This window comes from Hermetia illucens, chromosome 1 (assembly GCF_905115235.1).
Source record: "Hermetia illucens chromosome 1, iHerIll2.2.curated.20191125, whole genome shotgun sequence".
NCBI classification, from domain to species: Eukaryota; Metazoa; Arthropoda; class Insecta; order Diptera; family Stratiomyidae; genus Hermetia; species Hermetia illucens.
Window position 1 is genome coordinate 79,572,399 of NC_051849.1, and position 12,879 is coordinate 79,585,277.

At 41.7% G+C, this 12,879-nt stretch overlaps 1 protein-coding gene across 1 annotated transcript; it reads left to right on the forward strand.

The window, feature by feature from the left end:
- Positions 1-10,511: 10,511 nt before the first annotated feature.
- LOC119661531 (NADH dehydrogenase [ubiquinone] 1 beta subcomplex subunit 9-like) lies at positions 10,512-11,097 on the forward strand. The gene has a single exon (XM_038070909.1). The coding sequence runs from the start codon at positions 10,578-10,580 to the stop codon at positions 11,013-11,015; it is 438 nt and encodes a 145-aa protein (XP_037926837.1). The 5' UTR covers positions 10,512-10,577; the 3' UTR covers positions 11,016-11,097.
- The last annotated feature ends 1,782 nt before the right edge of the window (positions 11,098-12,879 follow it).

Here is a 12,879-nt window from a genome sequence, read left to right on the forward strand (position 1 = left end):
AAGTAACATGAGGCGGACCAAAAACTTTTTATGCTCCGGTCTTCAGTCCATTCTGCGCTCTGTCCTCTATCGTCTTCGGCTTTCTATCATTTGCGTGACCGCAGGCAACCCCTTAAGTGGTCATATTATGTTCCAAGTCTTCCTCGAAATCCATCCTTCAAGACGCCGCAGGATAGTAACTAGCGCGATAGAAGAATTTCATTATATGGTACATGTATATAGCGTACATGAGATACAGTGAAGGAACATGAGGTGCACCCTCTTTACCAAGAATGATTTCAGCGAGAAATCTTGAAAGTTATCTTCCAAAGAATACGATGGGACGCGATTAATACCAATGGTTGAGTAACCAGGTGGAGGATTCGGAGGAAATAGTACAAAACTTAGAGGTTGAGGGATTATGAATTTGAATTTGCTCTGATCAGTACAAAATCTAAATTACTATAAATACCATATCTATTAGTTGTGCAACATTTTAAATGAAGTTTAGGATTTTTCCTCCCAGACTTGCTTTCGCTTCCCTCAGTGTAACATCAACCACCTCATATTAAAATCGTAGTACCTCAGCTTTACCATGGATCGGGGTTAGCTTCTTCATATCCAGCCAACAACCGATATGCCACTTGGAGCATTATGGAATGAATCTGAACTTGAACCAACCGTCGAGAAAGAGAACGGAAAAAATATCAAGCCGGCGGCGAAGCAAGCTGATCCTTTGTTCTGTTCATATTTACCTTTAATAGCCTGCAGGTGTTAGAACATCGCGAAGATTAGGACGGCAAAAAATAAGAGTACACAGAAGGAGCAAAACAAGAAGTGAACCAGCAATAACAATAACAACACAACAACAACGATTGCATAAAGCAGACAATTGAGTCATGATGCAAATCGTGGGGTTCATTAGAGGATTCTCTTAAGGTTCCACTTGAAGAGTCTTGTGGTTTGTTTACCTTCTCTCTTTCATAACTGACTTGCGCAAGGTTAGGCACGTTACGAACAGGCAATTCAAAAATCATATTAATTTTGAATTTATTATATGAAGTGCTAAAAAGCGTGGCTGGTGAAATTTAAGAATTGATTAAAATAGGGTAAAGTCCTTTCTGAGTGAGTTCATCGATATTTAAAAATGGCGCTACGCCGCCTCTGCAATTTTCTTTGATCCTTTCTATTTCAGCTTTCCTTCTATTTAGCAAAGAAACCGAAAAACATTGCCTATGTAAACAATGATCTGACCAATCTGCGGTATTCTCTGAGAAATAAACAGTTGCTGAATGTAAATCAATCAAGCAATCCTTTTAACCTTTTCAACAAAGCCCACTCAGTAAAAAATACCCAAATGTTGGGCAGTATCTATTCCAGGAAAAGATTTTAATATATGGTGATTAGAAAGGATAAGGTTTTCAGAGAGAAGGAATTGATTATCACGAACGGTTCAATTAAAAAAGTTCAGGGTTAATAACGTCTTGCAATCCATCAAGGTTTTCGTGGGACATAAAAGGTAGTAATGTGTAGGGCAAATGGGGATAAGTGAGGATCAGCTATGACTCACTCCTCACTCCTTAATTAGCTACAGTAACCCTCCCCTCGGACATATTTATTTTATTGAATCTTTCTAAATAGAAAATAACAATAAGTTTTCAAATCTTAGAGCTAAAACTCGGATGTATTCCTCGCCGGTGCTATAGAATATTATCCTTCACAAAGTAAGATTTCAGATTAGTCGATATACACAACATTTGATTTGTCTTTATTTAAATTCTAGGATGTTCATTTTTTTGTAATCAGCTGACACTAGGCTGTTGTAGCTGTTTCCTGGCTAAGGAGCTAGGATGGGAAACTAACTTTCCTTTATATATCTTTCACCTGGAATGCCGCAATTTTAAGGTCTGTACAGATATTTTCATTTTTCATATAAGAAGATGCACCGGTGATCATAATTATTAAGCGAATTGTTATTTACATAAAAATTAATAAAATGAATAATAACATTGGTGATCTTGTCGGCAGCACGAAAAGTTGGTTCTAAGTTTTTTGACGGAAACGGAGAAAAAGACATCCTTTTGGGAAGTAAAATTGATCTAGAAGAAAAGGTGGAGCAGAGCATATCGCACCAAACAGAGGAATTAAATATGAAGGAAGAAAAAGATGTCCAGTGAAGAGGACTTCAAAAACTCCGGGAGAAGATTTTGATCAAGGAAACATTACTCGTGAACATTATTCCAGACAATGTGGTATTATTCTAAGTATTTTTGTTGTTAGTTCAGACGTTGAGGTGTTCTGTTTTATATAATCCTCGTTTTGTTTCGTGTAAGTTTGTGCATTCCTTTTGAATTCGTTTGCTCTTTGCGATTGATTTTCCCTAATTATTAATTTTGCTCCGCTGCGGTGCTCCACTTAAGTCTTTTCGTATAAAGTGGCATTATCATGAACGTTGGAACAATCGGTATCTACTCCAGACATTGCGGTTTTGCACTGAGGTCCACAAATTCTATATCCCTAAAAGATGTCTGGTGTCCTGATCTACGCCATCGTTGCATCTCAGACAGGCTTTGCTCGTCTTTTTTTTCTACCATAGATATTGTCCTTATAGACATTTCGGGCTGGATCATCCTGATCCATACTGATTAAGTGACCCCCCCAACCATGACTTATTGAGCCGGATTTTATCCACAACCTGACGGTCACGGTCTCGCTCATAGATTTCGTCGTTATGTATGCTACGGAATTGTCCATCCTCATGTAGGGGGCCAAACATTTTTCAGAATTCACAATTTTTCTGGCTAAGAACCTGTCTCCGAGGAACTCGACTAGCAACATCATAGTCTTGTACAGTAAGAGCTTTGACCCTCTGGTGAGACGTTTCGAGCGGAACAGTTTTTGTAAGCTGAAATGGGCTTTGTTGGCTGCCAACAACCGTGCGCCGATTTCATCGTTTTAGCTGTTATCGGTTGTGATTTTCGATGATTTTGATGTTGTTGGTTGGTTGGTTTTTGGTGCTGACATTGCCACCATATATTTTGTCTGCAGCCCAAGATCTCGGGCCGTCTGCTCCATCTGAAAGATGGCACTTTTTTGTTGTTTTTCCCATGATGTCAATATCGTCAGCGTAGCCCAGCAGTTGGGTGGACTTAAAGATTATCGTGCCCCTAGCATTTATCTCAGCATCTCGGATCACCTTTTCCATGGCCAGATTAAAAAGGGCTCATGAGAGGGCATCCCCTTATCGTAGGCCATTGTTGATGTCGAATGGTATCGAGAGTGATCCTGCTGCTTTTATCTGGCCTCGCACATTTGTCAAGGTCAGCCTAGTTAGTCTTATCAATTTCGTCGGAAATTCTCTCATAGCCGTGTACTGATGTCCACATTTCAACAGTTTTTTCATCGCTTGCCTCACAGAGAAAATCTCATCTCTTGCTAATTTGCTCCGGTATGGGCCAATGATGTTCCAAGCGTATGGCGCTATCCGGCCTGGCAAGATAGACGAGAATATCTTATAGATGGTATCCAGCAACACGATACCTCTATAATTGCTGCACTGCATGATATCTCCCTTTCTAAGTATGAGACAGACAGTACCTCGTTGGCAGCCGTCAGGCATTGATTCGCTGCCCCACACCATGAGTATAAGTTGATAAACCGCTTGGTGTTATTGGTCGCCTCCATATTTTACCACTTTGGTTGTAATTCCATCGACTCCTGATTTTTGTGGCTAATGATTTTTAGACCGATGAATTACACGGACTGTTTCTTCCATACTTGGTGGTGGAAGTATTTGCCCGTGGTCTTCAGTTAGCGAGACCTCCAACTCGCCGATGTTTTGTTGTTGAACAGTTCATGAAATAATCAAGCATTGAGGTGTGAAACGCTTCATCCTGCTGACTTTTTGGTAAAACTTGCGTGCTCCATGTACTTTTCGAGTTCAGCTACCAGTTGGCTCTACCAGGCTTCCTTTTTCCGGCTGTGAAGTGGCTTCTCCACACGACGAAAGTCGTAATAGGTCTCCAGGCGTTCCCGCGTTTTTGCGGCCGTATCAATGATAATCAGGATCCAGGATCTCTGTTGACCTACTTGGGTGTTAAAATTCCCATGTATGATTTTGGTATCATACCTGGCTTCGAGGGTTCGTTCTATTACTTCAAAGAAGGTATCTTTCTCCGACTCTGCAGTCTCCTCTGTATGGGCGTGAACGTTTATCGGGCTTATATTTCCAAATTTGCCTCGCAAGCACAGAGTGCATAGCCGTTCGTTTATTTTTTTTCATTTTTCCGCTGACTAAGAAACCTACTCCGAGCACATGGGTTACTGAATGGCCACTGTAATATATGGTACAGTGGCCTTCTCCAGGAAACCGGTCCCTGTTCAACGCACCTCCCGCAATGCTGTTACATCAGGCTTATATTGAGACAGGGTATCGGCTAGTTGCTTGGCTACTAATTCTCTGTACAGGGAGCGCACGTTCCATAAGGAAATGCGCAAATCGTTATTCCGTTTACGTTACCGAGGCTTCTTTTGTGGCTTCGTAACAAGTTGTTTTCCGATTGTCAGCCCTACCCAAATCCTAACCTGGAGGACGAGTTGGTAAAACTTGTCCGTTTTTAGGCGCGGAAAACTCGCCTTCATCCTTCTTCGTCTCGACCGTTCTCGACCTTGGATCTCGCCAAGGCTTACCATTGCAAACCTTTCAGCAATTCATCCACTCTATGCTAGGAAATTTGAACTTCCGTTTCGTCTACTTGGATGTCTGTCGAGAGCAGATTCCACACTTTGTTGTTCCGCCGTATTCATCACAGACCAATGAATGCAATTCGAATCCACTCCTTTCCAAGAATTGGAAGCTCCTTCAACTCAAACGACAGCGGATATCTGCATTTCATACGCTGAAGGCAACCATTAAAGCGTGCGACGATCTGAAAGCGAAGCGTGAACGCCGCGTACGTTTTGACCTCTGCCAGTCGGACCCGACCAAGTAACTTGGAAAAATCCTTGGTTTCAGCTATCGTGTTTTGATAATGGGCTGCTGTACGTTTAATGTCTCATGTGTCGTGCCAACACGAACAAAGAGTGGTGAGAAGGTGCGTCCTTGATGAACACCAACAGACACACGAAGCGGTTTTGATGCACCCGCCACACTTCGAACTTTACTTTTCGGAACGTGATAGAGCAATTGAACCCAGCGCACGGGCTCTTATGGCACTAAGTGTTCTTTTAGATGCTTGTCACGACACTTTTACATGAGTAACCGCGCAGCGTGTATTGCGCCAGTAGTTCCACAGTTCTTGACAAATCCGACTTCATTCATGGTTATTTGACCGATTTCGCGAATGCGGTTGTCAAGAATCACCATCATCATCATCAACAACCGGTATCCGGTCTAGGCGTGAATTAATAAGGAACTCAAAACAGCCTGGTCCTAAAAGCTGTTTGCCGTCCTGGCCTACGCTATCGCTCCATCTTAGGCAGGGTCTGCCTCGTCTTCTTTTTCTACCATAGATATTGCCCTTATAGGTGGGATTATCCTCATCCATACGGATTAAGTGACTCGCCTACCGTAACCTATTGAGCCGGATTTTATCCACAACTTGACGGTCATGGTATCGCCCATAGATTTCGTCGTTATGTAGGCTACCGAATCCATCTTCATGTAGGGGGCCAAAAATTCTTCGGGGGAATCTCCTCTCGAACGCGGCCAAGAGTTCGCAATTCTTGCTAAGAACCAAAATCTCGAGGAATAGATGAGGACTGGCAAGATCATTGCCTTGTACAGTAAGAGCTTTGACCACATGGTGAGATGTTTCGTGCGCGTGCGTGGATTTCATCATCGTATCTGTTATCGGTTGTGATTTTCGGCCCTTCAAATATGGGAAAGTAATCGGCTCAGTCGGTAATTTGAACATTCTCCTGGATTATTTTTCTTTTTCTACATTGGAACTGTGATACTTTGTTGCCAGTCGGATGGTATTCAACCTTCCTGGCTTTCTAGAGTTAAGATGCGATGTCGTCTGGTGCTTCTCTTGATTTCATTCGTCTTATTGCTTCCTTGACTTCAGTTGCGCTGACCAGTGGATCTGGTCCAAGTGGCGGCAATGAATGTGGAAGTGGAGGATGAACATATTCTGCGGTTGAAGTCTGTTCGAAATATTCTCGCCGTATATCAGTCACGGCTCGACGATGGCTAAGCAAAGTATCGTTCTTGTCATTAACGCCACAGAAGTATTCGATATCCTGTGTGTGCTTTCGTTTCTGCTTTTAGTAAATCGATAGAGATCTTCCTCGCCATCTCGAGTGTCCAGTTTACCGTAAAGATCTTTGTAATGATCCTCTCCGGTGGTAGCGATCACTTTCATTGCTTCGCGGTTGGCATTCTTATAAATTTGCCAATTGGCGAGCGTTTTATCGTTGGGATACTTGTGGTAGAGACGTTTCTTCTCACGGACCTTCATTTCAACGTCGACATTCCAAAGCCTAGTATCTCGGTTGATGAATCGCTTACCTGGGTTGTTAACCATGCGGATTAAAAAGGCCGTTTGGTTCCACGATTCTTGCAGATTCGTAATGGTTGGTAATTGCGTAAATGAGAAACCACCACCATTTAATGCGCGGCAGGCCAACGCGTTCCTCACGCTATTTTATCGGTAGCTTGATTCGCGAGACGGCAATCAACGACCGATGTTGAAATACGATGGTCTCATAGGGAATGGCTTTGCAATCAGTGACTTTGGTAAAATGTCGGCGTCTTATGAGAATATAGTCGATTTGCTTCTTACTATTCTCAATATAAAATGTGGGAAGATGAGACAATCGTTTGATGAATGATGTATTCATCAATTCAAGGTCATGGGTGTCCGCAAAATCAATTATACGCTCGCCACCCTCATTGCGGGCTACAAACCCTCTCCCCCATGGTACCGCCTGCCTTTTCATCGACATGATCATTAAGGTCGCCGGCAATGATGATACAGTCAACAGCAGGCACCTTGCAGTTCTTCACATCAAGAAGTTGTCAGAATACTTCTTTCTAGACATTAAGTTGGCTGGAGCATACGCGGTGAAGAATTGAATAGTGCGATCAGCTGATATAATGGTGAGCTTCATCAGTCGGTCATCAAATCGTTCCACTTTTTTAATGGCATCACGGAAACCCTCTAAGATGACAATGCCAACACCGTGTTGAGTGTGTGGGCTACCAAAATAGAGAAGTTTGTAACGACTTTTACCACGTTCAGGTTCTGCGTCGCAGTTTTTGGCACCAGATCATCGGATTTCTTGCAGAGTGTATATATCAATGCGCCTTTTCCGAAGGGCTCTTGCGTTAGGGTGTCAATATTTAACGTGCAGACACCTATTTGTTTTGCTAAGCTAGTTACGTCAAGATGCCGTCCATACGTCAGGAACCCTTGCCCAGTTCTCCACAGAACCAAGGCCCGTCCAGCCACGTCGACTAAGGTGGATGCCCTAGCATTTTCCCGAGGATTGTTACTCGATCTGATGATGTTCCTTTTAATGACATTAGATTCCTTTTCTTGGTCAGCCTGTCGCGGAACCTGTCACTAAGAGGAATCGGGTAGGATTTAGTACAGTGCAATAACTCCATCATCATCATCATCAACGGCGCAACAACTGGTATCCGGTCTAGGCCTGCCTTAATAAGTAACTCCAGACATCCCGGTTTTGCGCCGAGGTCCACCAATTCGATATCCCTAAAAGCTGTTTGGCGTCCTGACCTACGCTATTGCTCTATCTTAGGCAGGGTCTGCCTCGTCTTCTTTTTCTACGGTAGATATTGCCTCGGTAGGATCATCTTCATCCATACGTATTAAGTGACCCGCCCACCGTAACCTATTGAGCCGGATTTTCTCCACAATCGGACGGTCATGGTATCGCTCATAGATTTCGCCATTGTGTAGGCTACGGAATCGTCCATCCTCATATAGGGGGCCAAAAATTATCCGGAGGATTCTTCTCTCGGAAGCGACCAAGAGTGCGCAATTTTTCTTGCTAAGAACCCAAGTTTCCGAGGAATATATGAGGACTGGCAAGATCATAGTCTTGTACAGTAAGAGCTTTGACCCTATGGTGAGAGGTTTCAAGCGGAACAGTCTTTGTAAGCTGAAATAGGCTCTGTTGGCTGACAACAACCGTGCGCGGATTTCATCTAACTGTTATCGGTTGTGATTTTCGACCCTAGATAGGAGAAATTATCAACGGTCTCAAAGTTGTATTCTCCTATCCTTATTCTTCTTCGTGTTTGACCAGTGTGGTTTGATGTTGTTGGTTGATTCGTCTTCAGTGCTGACGTTGCCACCATATATTTTGTCTTTTCTTCATTGATGTGCATCCCAAGATCTCGCGCCGCCTGCTCGATCAGGATTAACTCCAACTATACTTTATTTATCTGTTTCCCTGATCGAAGGATTGTATTTTTGCTTTACTGAGGATAGTACAAAGTACGTTGCCGCAAACCCTTCTCCTTTACCTGGGCTGGGGCTTCATTTTTTAATAGCATGGCGGAGGTAAGGATGAGTTATAAGGCATTATTACTGCATTAATAAAATGAATTATAACAGCATTATCATCTGCAGTTGAAGTTATCAGGTTAGAATCAGTTGAGACATAGATGAGGTGGAGTGTCGGTCCAGTCACAGTGCCTTCAGGCGTAAAGCTTTTGTATTTCGCCCTGGATTTGTACTCAAAGAGAAAAGATTCCAAAATTCCGTGACACTGTACAGAATTTCGTGCCATACTTTATCGAAGGCTTACGTCACTTCTAAAAAGACCGCTAAGAAATACTTTCTAACTTCCAGTGAACTCATTATTTCAGAGATGATTCTGTGAACCTGTTCAAGTGTGCCGTACTTCTCTCGAAAACCAAACTGGTGCTGAGGAATCACTTTGCTTTCCGACGAGAGGTGGTGAGATTATTGAAAGTATAATAGTTGTTTTTCAAACATCTTTAAGAGGATGCGTACCAGACTTATAAGCCTATGGGATACAACTTGCATTTGATCCTTCCCATATATAGGAACCATTGCAAATTCTAGGATGTGAAGTGAAGTGAATGATTGTGATACCTGGAAGTTTCTTCACCATTTTTACCGTGATTAGGTCATGCCCTGCAGCTTTCTTTGGGTCCACTTGCTGTTTAAAGGCTTGAACAACTTGTTTGGCTCTAAATGAGAAGATTCCCTTCGACGTAGCATTAGATATTTTTGGAAGACTTGTAAGGTCAGGATATCTGTGAGCCTGCCGTTGACCTTTCAACTTGCGGTTTCCTTGGACCATTTGTAGTATGGTATGCCTTGTACTATCTTTTGGTAGATTGGCGACATATTAGCGTGGGGAGGAAAGCAGCCCAATGTGTTAAACAATTCTTTGAATGTTTGAGAAGTCAGTTAAAACTTTGGAGGACAGTAGATCGCGGTGATGGCTACCACTCTGGCCCACTCTAGTGACTGGACTGGACTGAAAATGCTTAGACGTCTACCACAACTGCTATAGTCTTCAGAATTTGCATCCTCGCAGCTGTTGCATGCATGAAAAAAGTAATTCCATGCAATAGCACACATCAACACCCTACGAATTATTTTGGAATACTGCGCGGAGTTTAGATTTTTGTTGCACCTGCTCTTTATTGGGCAGGAGGAGCATTCCGGAGAAACTAATAGCTATTAGTTTCAGGTCGACGTATGATTTCGCAAAATATAACCCACTGCACCTTGATAAAATCTCAGAGGATTATTAGGTCTAAAGCGGAGTCCATGAAGGTTATATCTTGTCACCGATGTTATTTCATCTTGTTATCGGTGACGTTCTTCATGCTGTCTTCTCCAGTGGAGGTGGAGGAGTTCAATGGACTATAAAATCTTTCCTCAAACATCTCGGCTACGATAATGACATGTTTGCTCTCCCACCGGGTCAATTATGTTAGCCAAATGCCTCTGGAGTTATTAAGAGAGACAGGTAGGATTGGACTGAAGATAAACAACAAAACCACATAATCGCACACTCCCTATCTACATTATCGGGCAGAGCATCGAAGGCGTCGATCAATTTGACACCGCACTGGATGTTGCCCGACGCATTAACAGTGCTAGATCCGCTTTCGCTGCCCTGTCTAAAATCTGGAAATATAGTTTTCTCAACACCAAGATCAACTTGAGACTGTCTTTCTACGTTACTATATGGGAGTAGCACATGGAAAGTGAACCCCGCTGTTACTCAAAAGCTCTAAGCCTTCGTGTCGTGGACACCCGCCTGCGTCGTTCCATCGAAGTACCCTCGCCTGATACTATCTCAAACGAAGAACTTGGTCGGCGCATAAGATTTGAAAGTTTCAGCAAAGATCATATAATTCGTTCACATCTATAGGAAGCCCATTTGGAGAGCTAGAGATTTTCACAAAGAAAGACCGTACTCCAGAATAGTTTGCACTTCTTCTGCTACGTAATTGGTAGCTATGCTGCTTAGCTGAAAATTTGTAATTTTAGATTTAAGTATTCATTGAAAAAAAAGAACGAAGGATTTCATTCGCGCTACTTGACATTACAACGTTAATCTGATTCCGTGAGTTACGTAGAACGATGTGTTCTTCCCTTCCCTTTGCAGTTCTAACCCATAAACAACAAGTTTGCAGCCTTTATAAAAGGGCTTTGCGCAATCTAGAAGCGTGGTACGATCGAAGGCATATCTATCGATACCAAGCTGTACTTCTGAGAAAACGATTTGATGATTCGCGCTGCATTAAAGACTTGCGGAAAGCTCAAGATTTACTTAAATGTGGTGAACGAGAACTTTTTGAGAAACGGCATTATCAACCGAAGAAGTTTCAGTACAGTCCCGGTGGTGCGGCATTTGAACGAGAAGTTATACCGCCAGATTGGGTTCTTGACTTTTGGCATCCCCTAGAGAAATCTCAGTATCCTGAGTATTTCGATAGAAGAGAGCAGCGAAAGAAGGAGTATACCGAAGTGTGGAAGAAAAGATATCAAGATACCGAAAATGAAAGCGGTGGGTCATAAGATGAATCTTTAAGTTGTAGGGCGGGAAAATTTTTAACGATTCTTTAATTTTGAATAAAGATGTGAATATTTGTAAAATAGACAGGAGCAATTTTTAATTTGGCAACCGACTTGTCGTTGTTTGGTAATATTAAGTAAAGCTGACACCGGTCACCAAATTATCAGTACGTACATTTCAAAATCATTGCTGCCTCCTACCAAGCTATAACATCGTTTTCCTCAGCTTGCTTCGTTTATTTCTATCTCGGAAAATGTTTAATGACCGTTTGCCCACTTTCTCTGGAAAGTTAGTTTTCTATTCTGAAACTTTTCAGCCTAAGCGTCCACGAGAAATACGATTATATCATGCTCAGTTCAATTGAAAATTGAGTCGGCTACCAGCATAATTCATGGCGGTGTAGGAATAAGAAGATAATGAAGGGAAAATTTAATTAATTGGTGATGCTTTGGTGCTAACAGCTTGAGGGCAATTAATTTGACTGCCATTATTATTATCAACAGTGAATAGCTTGTAATCACCTAATAAATCGTAACTTCGATACGAGTTATCGAAATGCCTGAGTTTAGGATGTACAGATCTTTATACATGTATGTATATGTGTGTACATATTTCTGATTACCCTCTTGGAGCTGCCATTTTATACAATTTAATGTAGTTAGAAAAGATAGTCTGCAATAATGTGTAAATACGTCTGTCACTTCTAATGGGAATGGTGTTTGGAATATTGCACAGTTGTTACGTACGTAAACAGGAAGTTGCGTGTTTAAAAAAATATCAACTTCAACTTCGAATTAATAACTAGGTTGCAATATATCTTAATGCTAATTACGCTTCTCCGCTTCGCTGGGCATCAATTGGATACGTGGGAATCGTTTCCGCCATTGATCTTTTCACATTCGCCGGTGCAATACTATAATAATTGGTTTGAAAAGTCCTTAGGCTAACACAGAGGTGGCGCTACCAGTGTTAAATCCATATGATTTTTAGCTAACCATAATCTTCAAAAAATCCGTGTACAAACCATTAGTTTGTGAGATAAAGCATTTTGAGTGAAGCAACTTTTGTTTGAAAAAATGGATGAAAAGGAATTCCGTGCTTTAAAAAAGCATTGACAACAAAAAATATTATTGAAGCTAAGGCTTGGCTTGATAAACATTATTCGGACTTTACACCAGGACAATCAACTGTTGAAAAGTGGTTTGCTAAGTTTAAACGTGGCGAAATGAGCACCGCGGGCGATGTACACAATGGGCGCCCCAAAGCGGCTGTCACCGACGGAAACATAAACAAGTCGGAATACCGGAAGCTGGCGCTTCGGGTATAAAGGTTTTGTGTTCATCGTATGTAAGAAACCTCAAAGCACATTTTTCTATCCGTATATAGCTACAAATTGAAAATAATCCTTCATATTTTTCCAAACTACAAAACATACGTACATATTACAGCCATCTATTATCCTCACCCCAAACAAACAAACTGCCTATTTCAGAATACTGTACATATATATGCACGTATATAAATTAGTCATACCCATATTTCCGATTTACTAAGTGTGTCAAAGCATACGTATGTACATATATAGCGCGTATATTAAATACCGCTGATTTAATATACAAATATATTTATCTGAATTAGACACTACCCGCAAACTTCATTAGCACGCATATACTATATACCTACATGCACACGTGTCTGTTTAGCGTAGTTGATATTTATATACAAATGACTAAAAACTAAAACAAAATAATTCTTTGCCACCCCGTTCATAAGAACGCATTTCGTTGTGGTATTGACAAATTAATATGTGATGATGACGTCATGCAGGTTGTAGAACGCAAGAGATTCACGAAAAATAGCAAACTT

Bases quoted from the DNA above. Each gene is read 5' to 3' on its own strand.
- LOC119661531 (XM_038070909.1), top strand. From the start codon at position 10,578: ATGTGTTCTTCCCTTCCCTTTGCAGTTCTAACCCATAAACAACAAGTT.